At 50.6% G+C, this 23485-nt stretch overlaps 1 protein-coding gene across 2 annotated transcripts; it reads right to left on the bottom strand.

The window, feature by feature from the left end:
• Window positions 1-13947: 13947 nt before the first annotated feature.
• Window positions 13948-22293, bottom strand: RSAD1 (radical S-adenosyl methionine domain containing 1). 2 transcript variants are annotated; one of them, XM_047758217.1, is made up of 9 exons: window positions 21791-22292; window positions 20808-20941; window positions 20485-20689; window positions 17395-17760; window positions 17147-17210; window positions 16314-16461; window positions 16041-16095; window positions 14652-14755; window positions 13948-14240 (listed from the first exon to the last, which is right to left on the bottom strand). In XM_047758217.1, exons 1-9 carry the CDS (start codon window positions 21923-21925, stop codon window positions 14123-14125), a joined length of 1329 nt encoding a protein of 442 aa, XP_047614173.1. In that variant the 5' UTR covers window positions 21926-22292; the 3' UTR covers window positions 13948-14122. The 2 variants fall into 2 exon arrangements, with proteins under 2 accessions (XP_047614173.1, XP_047614174.1); XM_047758218.1 differs by lacking the exon at window positions 20808-20941 and having other exon boundaries at window positions 21791-22293.
• Between the last annotated feature and the right edge of the window lie 1192 nt (window positions 22294-23485).

The raw sequence follows: 23485 nt of genomic DNA, 5'->3' as shown, positions 1-23485 counted from the left end.
ACATATATCAAGAATGTGACTAGGAGTTCCCCTCATGGCTCAGCGGAAACGAATCTGAGTTGCATCCATGAGGACGCAGGTTTGATCCTTGGCCTCTTTCAGTGGGTTACGGATCTGGCATTGCTGTGAACTGCAGTGTATGTAGGTAGCAGACGTGTCTCACATCTGGCATGCTGTGGCTGTGGTGTAGGCTGGCAGCTGTAGCTCTGATTCGACCCCGAGCCTGGCAACCTCCATATGCGGAGGGTGTCGCTCTAAAAGCCAAAAAAAAAAAAAAAAAAAGAATGTGACTATAGCTCTAATGTGTCTTTTAGGATTTTTTTTTTACCTTCTCCCTGATGTGGACCGACCCATAAGTCCAATGGAGTTTAAATGGCAGCTAATCTTACTGAGGGTTATGGACTCAGTAGAATTCTAAGAACTTCTGTTTTTTTAAATTGCGATAAAGGAGTTCCCTTCATGGCCCAGCGGAAATGAATCTGACTAGCATCCATGAGGAGGCAGGTTCGATCCCTGGCCTCGCTCAGTGGGTTGAGGATCCAGCATTGCTGTGGCTGTGGCATAGGTTGGCAGCTATAGCTCTGATTCAACCCCTAGTCTGGGAACCTCCATATGCCTTGGGTGCGGCCCTAAAAAAAAAAAAAAAAAAGGGTAAAATTCAGTGTGAAAGCGTACATTCTCAGGGTTGTGCAGCTGTCAACCACTATCTAGCTCTGGAACATTCCCATCACCCCAAAAAGAAAGCTGTATTCATCAGCAGTCACTTCCTACTCCCCTCTGCCTTCAGCTCCTGGCAAACATGTGTCTATTTTTCTGTCCCTATGGATTTGCCTATTCTGGACATTTTACATATAGGAAATTATACAATATGTGGCCTTTCATGTCTGGTTTCTTTCACATGCATAATGTCATCAAGGTTAAATCCACAAAGCACATGTCAGTATTTCATCTCTTTTTATTGCCGAATAATATTTCATTGTATTAATATAATATGCTTTATTTACTTATATTTCTTTTGGCTGTGCCCGGAGCAGCCAGAAGTTCCCAGGCCAGGGATCAAACCCACACCACAGGAGTGACCTAGGCCATTGCAGTGACAATTTCGGATCTTCAACTTGCTGAGCCATATGGGAACCCCAGTATCCCATGTTTTATTTGTCCATTTACCAGTTGATGGGTATTTTGAGTTGTTTCCATTTTGTGGCTCTTGTGAATAATGCTATGAACATTTATTTGTGTATAAGTTTTTGTGTGGACATACGGTTTTTTGTTTTTTGTTTTGTCTTTTTAGGGCAGCCCCTGCAGCATATGGAGGTTCCCAGGCTAGGGGTCGAATATTCTGGGTATTAGCCTCTTATCAGAGAAAAAATTTGCAAATATTTTCTCCCATTCTGTAGATTTTCTTTTTCTTAAAAAAAAAAAAAAAAAAGGTTTAGGGAGTTCCCGTCATGGCTCAGTGATTAACAAATCCAACTAGGAACCATGAAGTTGCAGGTTCGATCCCTGGCCTTGCTGGGTGGGTTAAGGATCTGGCGTTGCCGTGAGCTGTGGTGTAGGTCTCGGATGCGGCTTGGATCCTGCGTTGCTGTGGCTCTGGTGTAGGCTAGTGGCTACATCTCCGATTAGACCCCTAGCCTGGGAACCTCCATATGCAGCAGGTGTGGCCCTAAAGAGAAAATAAAAAAGAAAGAACAAGAAAAAATTTTTAAATTTTACAAAAAATAAATACATAGAAATTTTAAAAAATTTTCCGGCCATGGCATGCAGCAACTTGTGGTATCTCAGTTCCCAGACCAGGGATTAAGCCCAGGCCTCTGCAGGGAGCACACTGAATCCTAACCACTAGACCACCAGGGAACTCCCCCCAATTTTTTAATTTTGATGAAATCCAATTTATGTATTTTCTCTAGTTGTTTTAGCTATGTGTACTAACTTGTTTTTTAAAGGGCCGGAGGTGTGGCATATGAAAGTTCCCAGGCTAGGGATGAAATCAGAGCTGCAGCTGCTGGCCTACACCACAGTCCCAGCAACACCAGATCTGAGCCATGTCTGCAACCTACACCACAGCTCATGGCAACACTGAATCCTTAACCCACGGAATGGGGCCAGGGATTGAACCTGTATCCTCATGGATACTAGTTGGGTTTGTTTCTGGTGAACCACAGCGAGAACTCCTGTACTGACTTCTTGAAAGCTTCTAACAAACATCATGAACACTCCTATTTTACAGATGAGAAAACTGAGGTATAGAAAGATGAAGCAACGAACAGGTGGCAGTGCTGAACGCAAGCACCCAGGCAGGAACCATTCACCACCCCTGCACTCAGTCTGGTGTTCGGGAGCAGGATCCCTAAAGTGTCCCTGGAACTTCAGACCCTGTTCAGGATTAGGAGAGCTGGCCTGACAGTTTTCACAGCTCATTTTTTATTGTTCATGAATTAATGGGAAGGGGCAGCATGGGGTGGGGACTGGGGGGGGGGGGCATTTCCACCGCAGCCTCCTCAGTGATTTATATCACTGCCCAAGGCCTCAGAGAGGGGGTCCGGCCTCTCACGGTGGTCCTAATCAAAATAAGAAGGCTCAGCAAGGAGTTTCCCTTGTGGCTCAGTGGAAATGAATCTGACTCGTATCCGTGAGGATGCGGGTTCGATCCCTGGCCTTGCTCAGTGGGTTGGCGATCGGGCGTTGCCTGTGATGTAGGTCGCAAAGGCAGCTTGGATCCTGTGTTGCTGTGGCTGTGGTGTAGGCTGGCAGCTGTAGCTCCAATTCAACCCCGAGCCTGGGAACTTCCATATGCCGTAGGTGCGGCCCTAAAAAAACAAAACCAAGCAAAAAGAAAGAAAGGAAGGGAGGGAGGCGGGAGGAGACGGAAGAAAGGAAAGAAAAGAACAGAACGAGCAAGCAAGCAAGACAGCTCAGCCAAGAAAGTGATGCTTGTGTAAGTTGCTCAGGCTCAAGGGTACAGGGGGAGGCCCAGGCGGAGTCAGGGACAGCAAGAACAGAGGTAAGGAGGCCCAAGGTCTTGGGAAGGATGAGAAGCCATGGGCACCAGGTGAGGCCTAATCTAGAGGTGGAGGCAAAGGAAGGGCACCCTCTGGAGGGAACGTCTCTCACACGTCGAGTGTCAGGATCAGGGAGGTAGGTAGGGGCGGGCTCTGCCCACACAGGTCAGCAGCCCGAGGAATGGGGCCACTCCTGTGTGACCTGCTGGGGGAGGCCAAGGAGCACGGGGCTGAGGCATCACCTAGCGAGGGCCCTTCCTTCTTCGGTGGGTGTCACTGCCTGGAGGACGTCATTGTGCCCTGTGGCCCCCACCCACCTGAAAGGTAGCAAGTTCTACATTGGGCTGGGCGGGGCTGGAGGGGGGAATTTTCCAGAAGCCCAGGGCTACCTACCACCAAGTTTCAGCATCACAAAGAAATGACAGGTCTCTCTCTGTCCTGTCAGGAAGCAGGAATTCCTGCTTGGGAATCTCTCTCCCTCGGGCTAGAAGCATCACAATGAAAATGCTAACAGCAATAACCACATTTGTCAAATGTGCATTTTGTGCCAGGAACTTCCTGCCATCCATCCATCCATCCATCATTGCCAACCGTATTAAAACCCTGAGGAAGGCATAGTCCATGGAGTTCCCGTCATGGCTCAGTGGCTAACGAATCCGACTAGAAACCATGAGGTTGCGGGGTCGATCCCTGGCCTTGCTCAATGGGTTAAGGATCCAGCGTTGCTGTGAGCTGTGGTGTTGGTCACAGACGCAGCTCGGATCCCCAAGTTGCTGTGGCTCTGGCGTAGGCCGGTGGCTACAGCCCGGATTCAACCCCTAGCCTGGGAACCTCCATATGCCGTGGGAGCAGCCCTAGAAAAGGCAAAAAGACCAAACAAACAAACAAACAAAAAAACAACAAAAAAAACCCCTGAGGAAGGCATAGTCCTTGCTTTCAGAGGCCAGGAAATGGAAACTCACCAAGTGGCTTAATTAAGGCCACCAGCTAGTAAGTGACACTGACTCCCTTACAGAGGCATTGCTGTGGTGCCCCCCACCCCCAGGCTGTCCCTCAGTAGCATGACAACCACCCAACTCTGCCCCCAACCCCAGAGAAGTAGGAAGAAGGGGCTGCTGCTTAGACTGGATATGAAGTGGGAGCTATGACCCAAGAGGAAGAGGCAGGTCCAGTTGGTCTTGACAGACACGGTGGCCAAGGGTTGCAGCTTCCCTCACTTATTACTCAGAGAGCCCAGCTAGTGAAGCAACCTGAAACACTAGCTGGTCCAGAGGTTCTGAAATATGTCTGAGCATCAGGTTCTCTGGAGAGCGTTTAAAAATACAGATTGTGGAATTCCGTTGTGGCGCAATGGTTAACGAATCCGACTAGGAACCATGAGGTTGCGGGTTCGATCCCTGGCCTTGCTCAATGGGTTAAGGATCCTGCATTGCTGTGAGTTGTGGTGTAGGTCGCAGACGTGGCTTGGATCCCGAGTTGCTGTGGCCCTGGCGTAGGCCGGCAGCTACAGCTCCAATTAGACTCCTAGCCTGGGAACCTCCATATGCCGCAGGAAGCGGCCCTAGAAAAGACAAAAAAAAAAAGAAAGAAAGAAAAAACAGATTGCCTGGTATTCCCACTGTGGCACAGTGGGTTAAGGTTTTGGCATTGCTGCAGCTGTGGCATAAGTAGCAGCTCCAGCTCAGATTTTATTCCTGGCCTGGGAACCTCCATAGGCCGAGGGTGTGGCCAAAAAAGGAAAAAAAAAACACAAAACAAAAACCTACAGATCCTTGGATATAGAAATTTGTATGCTATAGATCTGAGGGGAGCCCAGGAATGTGCATATGTGCATTTCATGTGTATTTCTTTTTCTTTCTGTCTTTTTAGGTCCACACTTGTGGCATATGGATGTTCCCAGGCTAGGGGTCGAATTGGAGCTGTAGCTGCCGGCCTACACTAGAGCCACAGCCACTTGGGATCCAAGCCACGTCTGTGATCTATACCACAGCTCAGGGCAATGCAGGATCCTTGACCCACTGAGTGAGGCCAGGGATGGAACCCATATCTTCATGGATACTAGTTGGGTTCGTTAACCACTGAGCCACGATGGAACTCCTCTCTTTTCTTTCTTTTTTTGCTTTTTTTAGGGCCACACCTGTGGCATATGAAAGTTCCCAGGCTAGGGGTCACATCAGAGCTGCAGCTGCCAGCCTGGGCCACAGCCTCAGCAACACAGGATCCAAGCCATGCCTGTGACCTACACCACAGCTCACAGCAATGCCAGATCCTTAACCCACTGAGTGGGGCCAGGGATCGAACATGCATCCTGGATACTAGTCAGGTGCTTAACCCACTGAGCCACAATGGGAACTCCCTGATTGCTTCTTTAATATCTATTCTCACCTTATTTATTTATTTATTTGCTTTTTAGTGCCGCACCTACAACATATGGAAGTTCCCAGGCTAGTGGTCTAATTGGAGCTACAGCTGCTGGCCTACACCACAGCCACAGCCACTTGGGATCCAAGCCACGTCTGTGACCTATACCACAGGTGACGGCAACTCTGGATCCGTGACCCACTGAGCAAGGATCGGGTTCAAACCTACATTCTCATGGATACTAGTCGGATTCTTTTCTGCTGTGCCACAATGGGAACTCCTATTTCTACCCTTTTTAAAAAAATAACCAAGCCTTTCTACTATGGGGTATGGTAAGGAAGCAGCAACATGCTTATTTCCTGCAATGCAGACATGCTGGCTGGAGCTCCAGGGACCACATGAGACCATGCAGAGACCTTGGGGATGGAAGCTAGGAACTGAGGATACAGAGCATCAAGTTAGAAGCCTCCGTTTTTCACCCAGTGACCATGGGTCCACCATGCTGGCCCTGAAATGCTTTGTTCAGACGTCTTTCATGTGGAAGAAAAATAAATAGATTTATTCAAGTTTATGGTACTTTGATTTTCTGTCACGCGTAGTTGAATCTCAGCTAATACACACATCAAACCTCTGTGGAAATGTACAGTGTAAATGCTTACTCTTATTATAATCTTTTATATTAACAATGTATTCATGTCTTGTTTTTTAATTGCAGTGTAGTTGACTTACAATGTGCCAATTTCTGCTATATATTCATGTGTTATTGATGTCAGCATCTGTTTTGGAGCCCCGGGGACCTTGGCTTGAGTGCGAGCCCCATCACCTCCTAGCTATGTGACCTGGGGCAGCCAATTCCCCTGAGCCTGTTTGCTCATCTGTAAAGTCGGCATGATAATAATAGAACTTCTTTCCTTGTGTTGTTGTGGTGCTTAAATGAACTAAGGCAGATAAAATCCTTGGCACCATGCCTGGCTTACAGCTATTACTACACTACATTACGCTCCCACATATGCACTGGTGGTGACAGAAGCAATTAGAAAAACCCAGGACATGTTGTTGAGTAAAAAAACAGGTTGCAAAACTGGCACACGAGTCTGATCTCTTTCGTGAAAAGTTATTTTTATTTCTACGTGGATATGTATATCTAAGCATCAAGAAATGTCTGGAAGGATGGTTGACCAAATGTTGTAGTGCTAATTTCTGGGTAGTAGAAGTTTTGCTTTCTTCTCTATGGTTGAAAAAGAGCATGATCATTTTTTAAGCAGAAAAGCCCCTTGGAAAACAATATAACGATTCACATCAAGAATCATTAAAGTGGAGTTCCCACTGCGGTTTAGCAGTAACAAACCCAACTAGTATCCGTGAGGATTCGGGCTTGATCCCTGGCCTCGCTCAGTCAGGTTAAGGATCCGGCGTTGCCGTGAGCTGTGGCATAGGTCACAGCCAAGGCTTGTATCTGGTATTGCTGTGGCTGAGGCATAGGCCAGCAGCTACACTTCCGATTTGACCCCTAGCCTGGGAACTCCATACGTGGCATGTGCAGCCCTAAAAAGACAAAAGACCAAAAAAAGAAAAAGCAAACTGCAAATGAATATCCTTTTAGGGACACTGATGCAAAAATTCTCAACAAAATTTACTAGCAAACCTAACTGAGCAGGTCATACCTTTTGATCGAGTGGGGTTTATTCCTGGAAAGCAAGGCTGCTTCAACATAGGGAAGTTGATCAATGTGATAGGTCATATTAACAGAATAAAACATGATCATCTCTAGTGATGCAGAAAAAGAATTTGACAAAATTCAACACCTGGAGTTCCCATCGTGGCGCAGCGGAAATGAATCCAACTAGGAACCATGAGGTTGTGGGTTCGATCCCTGGTCTTGCTTAGTGGGTTAAGGATCCAGTGTTGCTGTGAGCTGTGGTGTAGGTCGCAGATGCAGCTCAAATTCCATGTTGCTGTGGCTGTGGTGTAGGCCAGCAGCTGTAGCTCTGATTCAACCCCTAGCCTGGGAACTCTCATATGCTGCAGGTGCGGCCCTAGGGGGAAAAAAAAAAAGGCTAAATAAATAAATAAATAAAAGTGCTGTCCAGATCGGAATCAGCTGGAAAAACTGACCATGTTTGCAACTGACCAGTGAGTTGGCAAGGCGTGAACCACCAGGCCTCCTTGCGGCTTGGCGGCTTGGCCCTTTGTATCCCAACGAAGGATGTGTGTATCCTCAGAGTTAGGAAGCCCACTCCTTGGAATTTAAACTTAAGGAAATGATTGAGCCAATGCATAAAAATATTTACATAAGATGTTCATCACTGAGTTTATAAAAATAAAAAATTAAACCCTCTGTTTCACCAGAAAGGAACTGGGAAACCAAATTTCAGTATAGCCGTGCAGTGGTATACTATGAAGCTACACTTAAAAAATAGGATGTGTTGGAGTTCCCGTCGTGGTGCAGTGGTTAATGAATCCAACTAGGAACCATGAGGTTGCAGGTTCGATCCCTGCCCTTGCTCAGGGGGTTAACGGATCCGGCGTTGCCGTGAGCTGTGGTGTAGGTTGCAGACGCGGCTCAGATCCCACGTTGCTGTGGCTCTGGCGTAGGGTGGCGGCTACAGCTCCGATTCTACCTCTAGCCTGGGAACCTCCATATGCCGCAGAAGCGGCTCAAGAAATGGCAAAAAGACAAAAAAAAAAAAGGGATGTGGGGAATCCAGTGGGATTGGCGGTGTCTCTGCAGTGCCAAGGCACAGGTTCAATCCCTGGCCTGGTACAATGGGTTAAAGGATCCAGCGCTGCTGCAGCTGCAGGATAAGTCACAACTGTGGCTCGGACCTGATCCCTGGCCTGGGAGCTCCATATGCTGCAGGGCAACTGAAAAAGGAAAAAAGATAAAAAGGATGTGGGAGTTCCCTAGTGGCTCAGCGGGTTAAGGACTGGTGTTGTCATTGCTGTGGTTCAGATCACTGCTGTAGCATGGATTTTGAACCCTGGCCCAGGAACTTCCACATGCCACAGGCATGGCAAAAAAAAAAAAAAAAAAAAGATATACATAGAAATTTGACACGAAAAAATACCCAGCATATTTGAGATATAACAGGAAGCTCCAAAGCAAAATTCACATGATCTCATTTCTTCTGAGTCTATGTCTACATAATTAAGTTCATCTGCATGTAAGAATTTCTGCTAATATGGAGTTCCCATCGTGGCAGCAGTGGTTAACAAATCCGACTATGAACCATGAGGTTGCGGGTTCGATCCCTGGCCTTGCTCAGTGGGATAAGGATCCAGCGCTGCCGTGAGCTGTGGTGTAGGTCGCAGATGTGGCTCGGATCCAGCGTTGCTGTGGCTCTGGTGTAGGCTGGCAGCTATAGCTCCGACTGGACCCCTAGCCTGGGAACCTCCATATGCCGTGGGAGCGGCCCAAGAAATGGCAAAAAGACAAAAAAAAAAAGAATTTCTGCTAATACACACCAGAATCTTAACAGCAGTTAATCTCTGAATGGTGGGGTTACAAATTGTATCAAGCAGTTTAGTCTCAGTTACATTGCTGCAGTACCAAACAAGCCCAAATCTACTGGTTCACAACGGTAAGTGGGAGATGATGGACCACCCCTTGGCTCCTACAACCTGTGCTGGGCAAGTCTCATGACCCTTTCCAAGTTCAACAGGGCAGGGATAAATAATGGTAAACATTTTGAATAATAATACAAGGTACCACATAAATTATCTCATCCTTATCTTAGTCCATTCGGGCTGCTATAAAAAGAATACCATAGGCGTTCCCATCGTGGCTCAGCAGAAACAATTCTGACTAGGATCCATGAGGATACAGGTTCGACCCCTGGCCTCGCTCTGTGGGTTGGGGATCCGGCCTTGCCGTGAGGTGTAGTGTAGGCCACAGACACAGCTCGGATCCTGCGTTGCTGTGGCTGTGGTGTAGGCCCCTAGCCTGGGAACCTCCACATGCTGCAGGTGCAGCCCTAAAAAAGACAAAAAAGAAGAAAAAAAAAAGAATACCAGAGCCTGGGTGGCTTAACAAATATTTATTTCTCACAGTTTTGAAGGCTTGGAAGTCCTAAGATCAAGATGCCAGGAGATTTGGTGTTTGACAAGGGCCTGATTCCAGATTCACTGGTTCCCAGCTGTCTTCTCTCCATGTCTGCACATGAAGGCACAAGGGAGCTCTCTGAGGCTCTTTCATAAGGCCCCTAATCCTATTCCTGAGGCTCCATCCTCATGACCCAATCACCTCCCAAGCTCCACTCCCAAACACCATACCCCTGCGGATACAGTTTCCACATACAAACTCTGGAGGGAACATAAACATTCAGTTTAAAGCAATCCTATTATTTAAAGTCCTTTCTTTGCAGAATGCAGTTCTTTCCCAAGAAGTTGATGGTCTCATGGAGATGGGATACGTGGGTTCTCCAAGAGGGAAAAACATAGACTCAAGGCCAAGCTACCCAGCATCAGACAAAGACTGTGGCTCAAGCCTGAGCCAGAGGGGCCAGAGAGAGGTCAGGATTTGCCTAATTCAAGAGATAATCAGGAGTTCCCGTCGTAGCATAGTGGTTAACGAATCCGACTAGGAACCATGAGGTTGTCGGGTTCGATCCCTGGCCTTGCTCAGTGGGTTAAGGATCCGGTGTTGCTGTGAGCTGTGGTGTAGGTTACAGACGCAGCTCGGATCCTGTGTTGCTGTGGCTCTGGTGTAGGCTGGTGGCTACAGCTCTGACTGGACCCCTAGCCTGGGAACCTCCATATGCCGTGGGAAGCTGCCCTAGAAAAGGCAAAAAGACCAAAAAAAAAAAAAAGAGAGATAATCAATCTACCTGACCCATGGTAAGAATGAAATAAAGTTCTAAATGCCCAGAAATGGCACGCTATGTTATGAGTCAAGATAGTGGGCCTCTTTGACAGTCCCCATACATAAAATGGAAATGAAAATAGCTGTCCTGGGGAGTTCCCTGATGGCCTAGTGGTTAAGGACTTGGTGTTATCACTGCTGCACCTCAGGTTCGATTCCTGGTCTGGGAACTTCCACATGCTGTGAGCACAGGAAAAAAAAAAAAAAAATACTGAAATGAAAAGAAAAAAAAAAAAGAAAGAAAGAAAATAGCTGTCCTGCTTACTTCACTCTCCTTGGTTGGGGATGGAGACAGGGGTGAGAGGAGGGGTGGCTCAGTCAATTTAAAGGTCCGCTTTAAAACTGTCCTCACTAGGAGTTCCCATCGTGGTGCAGCAGAAACGAATCCAACCAGGAACCACGAGGTTGTGGGTTCAATCCCTGGCCTCGCTCAGTGGGTTAAGGATCTGGCATTGCTGTGACCTGTGGTGTAGGTTGCAGACACGGCTCAGATCTGGCATTGCTGTGGCTCCATTTAGACCCCTAGCCTGGGAACCTCCATATGCCGCGAGTGCGGCCCTAAAAAGCAAAAATAAAATAAAATAAAACAAAATTGTCCACACTCTAGGTTTGGTCCTTCAAGCTGTAACCACATACTCAGACACATTTATACTTCCCCAATCCCCCTCATCACCTCATCGTCAGAGTAGCTTGCTCACCCCTCTTGTTTGTGTCTGTGCTTTCCAACAGGACAGGTGAAAAGATGACAGTGGAAGTTTCCATAGAGAGGAGGAGAAACCCTTTGATGGACGAGCCCCAGAAGGCCTGGATGCAGAGGGGAGGACCCCACTCCACTTGGGCATAGTCTGGAATTAGCCTCACTTCCCCCCCAACCCCCGCATTTCTCCTGATCCCAGCTTCTCAGGATGGAAAAGGAGAGGACAGGGCTTCTCAAGCTGGCCCGATCCTGAGAGCCGCTCAGGCAACATTTAAAAACTAGATTCCTGGGCTCCACCTCCCCAAGATTCTGATTCACCTGGTGAGGGTGGGAAGCTGAGTCACAGAAGGTATGATCCGGGCCTTGCCCACCTGGCTCCTGTCCAGCCCCTCTGCACAGGCCTCGGGAGGTGCCCCAGCAGGGAGGGCCGGGCATTTCAGGTGGCACGAGCCCTGGCAGCTGGCAGAAACCTGAGTGGGCCCAAGTTATCTGGTGGCGCACCAGCTCCAGCCCCATGCTCACATCTTGAATGTCAAGATCGGGGCAGGGGAAGGCTCAAGAATAGGCTCTCCGCGGCAGCACAGGTCATCCTGGCCAGCTGCCCCAAGGGCCAGAGGAGGTAGTAAGAAAAACATATTTCCCCATTCCTGCTCCCACCTCCTCAGAACTGAATGCGCCACAGGCTTCCACAGCCCCCTACACAGCTTTACAGATAACCCTGGAGTTTCTCTCTCTCCACATCTATAGGCACAGTGGTGAGATGCTCCAGGGCTGGGACAGGTCTTATTCCTCGCTGCGTGCCACTCAGGGCCTGGCGCACTATTAGTGCCTGCTGAATATTTCATGACAAAAGGAGAGGCAGTAACACTTACCATGTTACCACAAGGTCAAAGAAGGCCTGATATTCACACTCACAGGGCACACAGGAAATGCGCGTGCTCACCTCTGAGGGGTCGGGGTGGCGGGGGGGTGGGGGTGGGGGGGTGGGGGGGGTGGACCCCATCCTCAGTCACCCAGCTAGAGACTGAGCTTAGTGTGCCCTGATTTGTAGGGGTGCTAAATTACCTTTGACATTAGGGCCCCCTTTGATAGATGGAGCCTCCTCACAGGAAAATGCCTCCCTTCCCCAACTCCCCAACTCCAGCATAGAATTTCCAGGTTAAGAGTACCAGCCCTGGAATTCCTGCTGTGGCGCAGTAGAAACGAATCTGACTAGTAACCATGAGATTGCAGGTTCAATTCCTGGCCACGCTCAGTGGGTGGGGGATCTGGCGTTGCCAAGAGCTGTGGTGTACGTTGTGCCTTTTTTTTTTTTTTTTGGTTTTGTCTTTTTGCCTTTTCTAGGGCCGCTCCTGCAGCATATGGAGGTTCCCAGGCTAGGGGTCAAATCGGAGCTGTAGCCACCGGCCTGAGCCAGAGACACATGCAACGCAGGATCTGAGCTGCATCTGCAACCTACACCATAGCTCGCGGCAATGCCAGATCCTTAACCCACTGAGCAAGGGCAGGGATTGAACCAGCAACCTCATTGTTCCTAGTCAGATTCGTCAACCACTGAGCCACAATGGGAACTCCTTTTTTTTTTTTTTCTTTTTTTAAATATGTAACTGCACCCGTGGCATGTGGAAGTTCCTAGGCCAGGGATCGAATCCAAGCCACAGCTACAACCTACGAGCTGCTGCAGTCAGATTCTTAGCCCACTGCACCATAGCAGGAACTCCAAGAAAGTTCTTTTTTACAGATGCGTGCCAGTCAACGAATGCAGACGGAACAATAGTCAGAAATTAACATTTTGCAAGTCCTAATCTAGTCACTGATTGGGGCAAGGATCATTGATGAATGCTAAGATCGCTGGGCAAATGATTGTCAGGAGGGCATCTTAGCCCTAGACTCAGCCTCAAGCCCTCAAATCAGGATCCTACACTCCAGGAAGGACCCCAGACAAAGGAGAGGCCCATAGGCAAGGTGGGCTCCCAGGTGGGCTTCTGAGGCTTTTTTTTTTTTTTGTCTTTTTGCCATTTCTTGGGCTGCTCCCACGGCACATGGAGGTTCCCAGGCTAGGGGTCGAATCGGAGCTGTAGACACCGGCCTACGCCAGAGCCACAGCAACGTGGGATCTGAGCCGCATCTGCAACCTACACCACAGCTCACGGCAATGCCGGATCAGTTAACCCACTGAGCAAGGCGAGGGATCGAACCCGCAACCTCATGGTTCCTAGTCGGATTTGTTAACCACTGCGCCACGACGGGAACTCCCTGAGGCTTTTTTTAATCTTCATACGTGGTTCAGAGACTCTATTTTATTTTGTCTTTTGTCTTTTTAGGGCCTGAACCCGCGGCATATGGAGGTTCCCAGGCTAGGGGTCGAATTGGAGCTGTAGCCGCCAGCCTACACCACACCCACAGCAATGCCTACACCACAGCTCACGGCAACGCTGGATCCTTAACCCACTTAGTGAGATCAGGGATCAAACCCGCAACCTCATGGTTCCTAGTTGGATTCGTTTCTGCTGCACCACCACGGGAACGCTGAAGCTCTTTTTATTTTCATTATTTTTTTAGGTTTTTATTTTTTTAAATTTTTTCTATTATACTTTTGAGTTACCTTGTTCTGCCAATTTCTGCATGAGGCTCTTTAAATAAAAGCAGGTGATCCCTCTGCAGGCCAGGGGAGAGCTACCAGGCTCTGGTCTTTCCTGAATTCTCCCCTTCCCTGTCCCCACTTAGCTTCTCCCCACCGTCACTCTCTCAAGGGAAAGGCTGCAAGGGGAGGAATGGGGGGACTCTAGGGGGCCTGGGGGGCTCCTAACATAGCCTGGTGGCCAAAAGAGAAGAGGCAAGGCTTGCTCTGATCTTTCCCGCTGTCTCAGAGTCTGACAAGGCTGCTGTGCTGGCCACTCTTGTCCTGTTCTTCCTGCAGGGGCAGGAAGCCTGAGAGCTCTATTTCTCAGAACCTCTTGCCAGCAGGATTTGCTCTAGAGTCTACTGATGGGAAGAGGTACCCACAGAAACCATCGATCCTTCTCTGGCAGGGGTGGGTGCATTTAGTGTTAGTTCCCAGACAAGGATGTCCCCCCCTACTGGAGCCATTCCCCTGGGGATGCAGGGCTGAGCAGTGACCAGAGCCAGGGGAGAAGACTGCAGTGTCAGCCCAGCCCCCAGAGCCCGCCTGGCAGGGTCCTGGGATACAGGAACGTGAGGTTATCCTCCTGGCACAGGGGAGGAGGGTCTCTGCTGCCAGGCCTCTTGGAGCCGAGAGAGAAGGGTGGGCAACAGAGAGTCCAGCACGGCCAGCCCCTCCCAGGAACACCGAAGACCCCTGGAAAGACAAGAGATCTGGCTATGACTGCCCCATCTTACCAGTTTTCGTTGTTGTTGTTGTTTCCTTTTTAGGGCCGTACCTGCATCATATGAAAGTTTCTGGGCTGGGGTTGAACTGGAGCTGCAGCTGCCAGCCTAAGCCACAGCCATAGCAACACGGGATCTGAGCCACTTCTGCGACCTACGCCACAGTTCACGGCAACCTTAACCCACTGAGCTGGATCCTTAACTCACTGAGCAAGGCCCGGGATCGAACCCACATCCTCATGGATACCATGTCGAGTTCTTAACCCACTGAGCCACATTGGGAATTCCCGCCTTACCAGCTTCAATCCTCACCTCTCCCAGGTCTGTGGATCTGTAGTCAGGGTTCCCTGGGACCCCTTACCAACACCCCCTCGCAACGCACCTGTGATCCAGCAGCAAAAGGCATTGCTCCAGCAGCACCTTCACCTCCTCACTGGCTCCAAATACATCCCACAGGGTCAGCTGGTGCTCAAACTGCTGCCAGTGCTACAGAGACCAGAAGGGTCATCAGAGGTGCAGGGACCACAAGGCGAGGAACTGGTGGGGCTGTCCCAGGCAGTGAGGGGTGAGAGGGGTCCAGTCCAGCATAAGAATCTCAGAAACTGGAGTTCCTAATATGGCTCAGTGGAAAGAAATCTGACTAGCATCCATGAGGACGCAGGTTCGATCCCTGGTCTCACTAAGTGGGTCGGGGATGCAGCATGGCCGTGAGCTGCGATACAGATCACAGACATGGCTCGGATATGGCATTACTGTGGCTATGGTGTAGGCCTGCAGCTGCAGTTCCAATTTGACCCCTAGCCTGGGAACCTCCATATGCCACCAGTGCAGGCCTAAAAAGACAAAAAAAAAAAAAGAGAGAGAGAGAGAGAATTTCAGGAACTGACTGTCATGCACACCAGGACCAGGCCAATGGGCCAGCAGGGAGCTCGGCACCTTCACCCCTATTCCACGTTCAGGCCAAAACCCAGTTCCCAGCTGAGCCAGGTCTCCCTCTGCTCCTCCCCTTCCCTGTGTTGGCCAGAGGGTGGCCAGCCCCAGCCAGGGTCCTGTGGCTCTGACTTCATCTAGTGCAGCTCTGAACTCAAGATTGATCTTTATTTATTATACTTCCTAACTGAGCTTTCAGCACTGTTTATTTTTATTTTTATTTTATTTTTTGCTTTTTAGGGCCACACCCGTGGCATATGGAGGTTCCCAGGCTAGGGGTCAAATTGGAGCTGTAGCTGCCGGCCTGCACTATAGCCACAGCAACACTGGATCCGAGCGGCGTCTGTGACCTACACCACAGCTCACAGCAAACACCAGATCCTTAACCCGCTGAGCGAGGCCAGGGATCGACCGTGCCACCTCATGGTTCCTAGTCGGGTTCATTGACCGCTGAGCCATGATGGGAACTCCTCAGCACTGTTTAAAAACATTTGAAAACTCTTCATCCAGTCTAGTCCCTTAGACGGCTGAGAAAAGTGAAGTTCAGAGGTGAAAGGATGTGTGCCCAAGGCTGCAAGGGAATGGGGACCAGTGCCTGGGTCTCTGCAGCCCTAGCGTCTAGAGTTCTCATCATTGCACTGTGTTGCCCATCAGGGTTTGGCTGGACCAAGGCCTCTAGCTGCCATCCCAGAGGATGGGGAGGAGTGAGTGAGTGTGTGTGTGTGTGTGTGTGTGTGTGTGTGTGTGTGTGTGTGTGTAGAAGAGAGACTGAGACAAAGAGGAGTGATTCTGAGAGGCCCAGGAGGAGGAAGCAGTGTGTCAGAGCCCCCTGATCTCTTACCTGGTGAGTGAGCCCCACATCTGTGCGTAGCCCCATGGCCAAAACCTCCTCCAGCCTGAAAGAAAAACCATTAAGGGGTCGTGGAGAGGAGATGTGTGCTTCTCCCATGCTTCAAACCCTCCTCTGGGGTCTGTGTCTGAGGGGCTTATGAGGATCGAGCAGTATGGGGCGGGGTGGGGGAAGGACAAGGCAGGAAGCAAAGATGTGCAAGGGGTGGTTCTTGGGGATACAGGGGAGGCCTGGGTGAAGAGCCCTGTGCCCTCAGGTGCTCACAGCTCCAGCTCGCCCAGGCGGATGCGCCTCCGGGTGCCGTGACCGAACAGCATCACCTCCTTCATCCAGTTGTCCGGCTCCAGGGTCTGGATCCGAGCCTCTCGGGTGTGGCCCCCGGCCCCCTGGGGTATAAATCGCCCATGGGCCCCTGACAATATCAATAACCAACCCCCCTTTAATAGCAGCTAACACTGTGTGCTTCCCACATGTTGAATCAGTGGTTCTAACGTGCGGCCCCTGGATCGCCAGCATCTAATGTGCTGGAAATGTACATTCTCAGGCCCAGTCCAACTTCAAAAATTCTAGGAGTTCCTATCTTGGCTCAGAGGAAATGAATCTGACTAGCATCCATGAGGACGCAGGTTCGATCCTGGGCCTCGCTCAGTGAGTTAAGGATCTGGTGTTGCTGTGAGCTGTGGGGTAGGTCACAGACTCGGCTCAGATCCTGGGTTGCTGTGGCTGTGGTGTAGGCCAGCAGCTGCAGTTCCAATTCGAGCCCTAGCCTGGGAACTTCCATGTGCCATGGGTGTGGTTCTTTTTAGGGCCCCCCCCCCCAAAAAAAAAAAATCTAGGTTTTTTGTTGGAGCCCAGCTGGGTTTTAATAAGCAATCCAGATAATTCTGATGGATGCTTCAGGTCAAGAACCACAATGCCAGGCACTATACCAAGTGCCTCAAAATACATACTTAACTGCTCGACAAGGAGGGAATCTTTTTTGCCACCCTTTACCTATAAGGAAACAGAGGCTGGAGAGGTTAATAAGTGGCCCAAGAGCACACAGCCATGACATTGCTCTCCTGAGTCATCCCTTCTATGGTTCACAGGGGACTCACCAGGCCCAACGCCAAGGTACTGACCGCACTGCCAGTAAGTCCAGTTGTGGGTACTAAGCGCCCCCTGGTGGGGAGAGAGGGAATAGTCAGCACAGAGCCGCTTTCTGCTCAAATAAAGGGCACCCAGGTAGAATGTGTGTTCCCCCACCCCCGTCTCAAGCCTCAGAAGCACCCTTCTCCTCAAAGGGCCACAACTGCCTGGTCACACCTCAGCCTGCCCATGCCCCACCTTCTGCCCCAGGACTTACATTCCGGGCGAAGTTGGAGACCTCGTACTGGCGGAAGCCGGCCTCCCGAAGGACTGCCCGACCCTGCTGGTACATCTCAGCAGCAAGTTCAGGGTCAGGGGCAGGAAGGGCACCCTGCTGCACCTGGGCGAAGAGTGCAGTGCCCCGCTCCAGGGTCAGCTGGTAGAGGGAGATGTGGTCATCACAGCGGCGCAGCAGTTCCTGCAGCTGCCGAAGCCATGGCCCCACCTGCTGCGCCGGCAGCCCCAGCAGCAGGTCCACAGATACACGCCCCGGGAACAGGCGCCGGGCCTCCGCCAGCGTCCGCAGAGCATCACCAGCCGAGTGTGTCCTCCCCAGAAGCTGGAGCTCTGCGTCATCTAAGGACTGGGAGCATGTAGGCCGGCTCAGAGGGAGAAAGAAACACCCGCCTGACCTTCCTGCAGACACAGATACAGGGCAAGGCACAGATACACAGGACATGGCAGGGAGCTGGAAGGCAGATGGTCAAGCCAGTAGCGGGGGTACCATTCCCTGAAGGGTCACTGTGTGCAAAAGTATTCTTTTTTGGGCAGTGGAGGGGTCCACGCCAGAGGCATGCAGAAGTTTCCAGGGGGAGTGAATGTGTGCCACAGCAGCAACCCAAAGTGCTGCAGTGACAATGCCAGGTCCTTAACTTGCTGCACCACAAGAGAACTCTTGTGTATTCTTATGTAATATCTAATTTATCCTTGTAACCCCCTATCATTAGCTGCATTTTACAGATGACAAAACTGAGGCTCAGAGGTCATACAATGGCAAAATCAGATCTGGAAATTCAGACTGTCAGACTCCAAAGCCAACAATCAGTTTTTGTTTTCTTTTGCTTTTTAGAACCACAGGTGTGACATATGGAGGTTCCCAGACTAGGGGTTGAATCAGAGCTACAGCTGCCAGCCTACACCACAGCCACAGCAACGCAAAATCTGAGCTACATCTGACCACCGCTCACGGCAACGCTGGATCCTTTAACCCACTGAGTGAGGCCAGGGATTGAACCGGCATCCCCATGGATCCTAGTCAGTTTCATTACCACTGAACCACAACGGGAACTCCTGTCACTGTCTCTTTAGTCTCTTTTAGTTAAGATCCTCCCTACCCTTGTCTTTTATAACACTGACATTTTTGAAAAGTAAAGGCTAGTAGGTTTTTGGGGGTTTTTGTCTTTTTGCCTTTTCTAGGGCCGCTCCTGAAGCATATGGAGGTTCCCAGGCTAGGGGTCGAATCGGAGCTGTAGCTGCCGGCCTACACCAGAGCCACAGCAACGCGGGATCTGAGCCGTGTCTGTGACCTACACCACAGCCCACGGCAACGCCGGATCCTTAACCCACTGAGCAAGGCCAGGGATCGAACCTGCAACCTCATGGCTCCTAGTCGGATTCGTTAACCACTGCGCCACGACAGGAACTCCAAGGCTAGTAGTTTTTTAAAATGTCTCTTAGTAGGTCCTAGCAATCTGCTATACATCATTGTGTTGACAACAAGCAATATTATACTGTACATTAAAAAACTGTTAAGAGGGTAGATTGAGCTCATGTATCTGTTTTTACCACACACACACACACACAAAGGCTCTTAATTGAGGTGTTCCTGATGTTTCCTCACAATTTAGATTCAAGATATGTAAGCAGTGGAGTTCCTGTCGTGGCTCAGAGGTTAGCCAGTGGGTTAAGGATCTGGCATTGCCGTGAGCTGTGGTGTAGGTCACAGATGAGGCTTGGATCCCAAGTTGCTGTGGCTGTGGTGTAGGCTGGTGGCTACGGCTTTGATTGGACTCCTAGCCTGAAAACCATATATGCTGTGAGTGTGGCCCCTAAAAAGACAAAAAAAGAAAAAAAAAAGATTTGTAAGCATTTAGGGGTAGAATATCTCAGAAATGGTGTGTCCCTTTCAACATGTTCCATCAGGACAAAGCCCTGACCCCAAACCCTATGGGAAGTGATAAGTGTACGCAGTAGTGGCCATGGAACTATCAGGGGCCAATCCAAGAGGAATGTATTTCTCTCCACTTAAAAACCTTCAGGAGGAGTTCCCGTCGTGGCTCGGTGGTTAACAAATGCGACCAGGAACCATGAGGTTGCGGGTTTGATCCCTGGCCTCGCTCAGTGGGTTAAGGATCCGGCATTGCTGTGAGCTGGGGTTGTAAGTCTCAGACGAGGCTCAGATCCCGCATTGCTGTGGCTGTGGTGCAGGCCAGCAGCTGCAGCTCCAATTAGACCCCTAGCCTGGGAACTTCCATATGCCGCAGGAGCAGCCCTGGAAAAGGCAAAAAGACAAAAAAAAAAAAAAAACCAAAAAACCAAAAAAACCCTTCAGGAGTTCCCATGATGGCGCAGCAGTAACGAACTCGACTAGTATTCATGAGGATGCGGGTTTGATCCCTAGCCCTGCTCAGTGGATGAAGGATCCGGTGTTGCTGTGAGCTGTGGCGTAGGTCCAGATGCAGCTCAGATCTGGCATTGCTGTGGCTGTGCTGATCTGATCTCCAGTCTACCTCTCCTGTGTCTCCAATCATGTAACCAAATTTTTTCAAGCATTTACTATGTGCCAGGCATGGTAGTGGGTACTTGGGATGCTGTGAGGAACAAAAAAGTATGTACGATCCCTGCTTCATAGAGTCTTTGGTCTAGCGCAGCAGCAGACAATTAGGTAGTTACCAAAGTGTCACCATACACTTGTCAGTGCCTGCAGGGCCCTGACCCCCAGAAGGAGCTCAATAAATATTACCCAATGGGAGTTCCCGTCGTGGTGCAGGGGAAATGAATCCGACTAGGAACCATGAGGTTGCGGGTTCGATCCCTGGCCTCACTCAGTGGCTTAAGGATCTGGCGTTGCCATGAGCTGTGGTGTAGGTTGTAGACACAGCGCAGATCCTGTGTTGCTGTGGCTGTGGTGTAGGCCGGCAGCGGTAGCTCCAATTCAACCCCTAGCCTGGGAACCTCCATATGCTGAGGGTAGGGCCCTAAAAAGCAAAAAATAAATAAATAAATAAAAATTAAATAAATGTTGCCCAATGAATGAATGTGACCAGAGCAGAGACAGCACTTGTATGCGGTGGGTGAGATGGGTTACCTGGAGGCCAATGGACAACCTGTTGACTCCTGCTGCCCGGAATGCTGCCAGCCTGGAGCCTGGCGCCGAGGTAGGGTTGGCCTCCAATGTAACTTCAGAGTCTGCAGGCAGATGGGTTGCCTGGGCCACTGCCTCCAGGACAGCTGCCACAGTACGGGGGCTGGCTAGACTGGGGGTACCCCCACCAAAGAACACAGACTCCACCCTGGTGGAGGAGAATGGAGAAGATGAGACACGGGGGAAACCTCCGGGATGTGGGCACCAGTCCCATCCACTCCCCCACATAGTTCCCAAGATACCCACCTACAGCCCCCAGTACCCACCGCCGCACCCCACTGAGCCGCAAAAGCGTCTGAGCCTCCGTCACCAGACAGCGTCTCATAGCAGCCTCGTCCACTCCGCGAGGGATGTACTTGTTGAAGTTGCAATAACTGCAGCGCTTCTCACAGTAGGGCCACTAAGGGTAGCGGGTATATGAACGGGACTAGAGGTGACCCAGGGCTGCCCTGGCCATTTCCTGGGTTCAGTCGCACACATCCCCATCCCGAAGTGCATCCACGGTAGCTACCACATCTAAGCCACACAACTTCCCAAGGAAATCAGCAAGCCCACTTCAACAGGAGAAAACTGCAGTTCAAAGAGGAAATCAGAGTTCCCCTCATGGCGCAGCGGAAACAAAACCGACTAGGAACCATGAGGTTGCAGGTTCGATCCCTGGCCTCGCTCAGCGGGTTAAGGATCCTGCGTTGCTCTGAGCCGTGGTGTAGGTCGCAGATGCGGCTCGGATCCGACGTTGCTGTGGCTGTGGTGTAGGCCAGCAGCTACAGCTCCGATTCGACCCCTAGCCTGGGAACCTCCATTTGCCGCGGGTACGGCCTAAAAAGACAGAAGAGAAGAAAGAAAGGAAAGAAAGGAAAGAAAGGAAGGAAGGAAGGAAGGAAGGAAGGAAGGAAGGAAGGAAGAAAGGAAGGAAGGAAGGAAGGAGAAAGAACAGAAAGAAAGAAGAAAGAAAGAAGAAAGAAAGAAGAAAGAAAGAAAGAAAGAAAGAAAGAAAGAAAGAAAGAAAGAAAGAAAGAAAGAAAGAAAGAAAGAAAGAAAGAAAGAAGGAAATCACTTGGTCAAGATCACCGAGGTGGCGAGCACCAGAAACTTCAGGTCTCTGGATCTACACATTTCCCTGCCAGGGAATCAGTCCCAGACCTTGGCTGGGGGCGGGGAAAGACCGCTGCGGGGCTCGTAGGGTCATACGCCACCTCGTGGGTTCCAGCCGACTGAGCCTGCGACACCCCCTCCCCACCCCACTCACGTGGACGTAAAGCGCGGCGCGCTGGCTCCCGGGCGCCGGACTCGGGGTTCCTCCTGCGTCCTCCGAGAGACGGCGTCTCTGGGCCACATTGGCGGCCCTCACCCAGCCCCGGGCCCGAGCCCCGGGGAGCGCCATAGCGCCCGCTGTAGTGGGGGCAGGACCCGAACCCAAAAGGAGCCCAGGGAAGGACGCCGGAGTGTGCACAGAGCCGGGCCGCCCCAGCGGAAGGAAGGGGGCTGTGTGGCCGCGCCCTGGGTCTCAGCGGCGCCGGGACGGCTCGGGCTGCGGCGCCACCTGCTGGGCACTGGAGCGCTCACCGCAGCCGCCGTGCTGTCCTTTCGCTGGGGGTCGGAAGTGTCCCCCACTTTTTGGCACCCCGTCAGATGCCAAAGAGCAACTCTTAGTCCATTCAATCGGATCCTTCATATTTTATGTGCCCTTGGGCGCTGGGGATATCCAGCATGAGATACTGCAGCATGATATGAGAGACGCAAACCAACAAGAGAAAACAGGCAACCGACTTGAATTAGGCACCTGCTGGATACCAGGCCAGTGTGCTCCGTACTATGAGGCGAGTCTGTTACAAGGGCTGTGGAGTCATTTCGGGGGTGGGGCGGGAGAGGGCACTTGGACTGAATTTTTTTTTTTTTTTGTCTTTTCTAGGGCCGCACCCGTGGCATATAGAGGTTCCCAGGCTAGGGGTCGAATCGGAGCTGTAGCTGCCTGCCTACGCCAGAGCCACAGCAACGTAGGATCCGAGCCGCATCTGCGGCCCACACCACAGCTCACTGCAACGCCAGATCCTTAAGAACCCACTGAGCGAGGCTGGGGATCGAACCCTCATCCTCATGGTTCCTAGCTGTATTTGTTAACCACTGGGCCACGATGGGAACTCCTGGACTGAATGTCCAGAAGCAGAAAATCCCAGGGAGGAATGGGCTTGGCCAGGAGAGTAAGCTGTCACCTCCTGGGTCAGGCCACCTCCCCACCCCACCTCCGCACCTGCTGTGAGGGGAGTCAGAGGTGGTGTATGTGGGACAGACAGGGTTCAGGTGAAGAGCTGGGAAAGCAGATACCTGAAAAACTGTCCAGGAAGTGGAAAGATCATGGGCTTTGGAGTCAGGCAGCTGGGTTCTAATTCCAGCTGTGTGATCTTGGGCAAGACACTCAACCTCCCTGAATTTCGGTTTCATCATTTGTGAAATGGGGCTAATGTCTACTTGACTGTGTCGTTGGGAAATTTCACAAGGAAATGTACGGGATGAACCTAGCAATAGTGCTTGGCATTCAGAATATCCTAAACTTACATTCATTTCTAAAAAGTAGAGGCCACGGCTGCCAGGGCAGCACTGGGAGGTAAGGATTGCAAGCAGAAGGAACCTTTCTTTCTGTCTCTATGAACTGGAAACTGATGTGCTCAGCTGTTTTTATTTCTTGAGTCAAGCTGTAGCCTCCTTTATCTGGCCCTGCCCATTAAAGAAGCCCCAGGTTGGTTCATTGATTAAGAAAAAAAGATCAAGGGAGTTCCCATTGCGGCTCAGAGGGTTACAAACCAAACTCGTATCCATGAGGATTTGATCCCTGGCCTCGCTCAATGGGTTAAGGATCCAGTGTTGCCATGAGCTGCAGTGTATGTCACAGATGTGGCTCGTATCCCACGTTACTGTGGCTGAGATGTAGGCCGGCAGCTGCAGC

The sequence above is a fragment of the Phacochoerus africanus genome, chromosome 14 (genome assembly GCF_016906955.1).
Source record: "Phacochoerus africanus isolate WHEZ1 chromosome 14, ROS_Pafr_v1, whole genome shotgun sequence".
NCBI lineage: Eukaryota > Metazoa > Chordata > Mammalia > Artiodactyla > Suidae > Phacochoerus > Phacochoerus africanus.
Note: the sequence above shows the minus strand (reverse complement) of the source record. Positions and strands in the feature narration are given on the sequence as shown.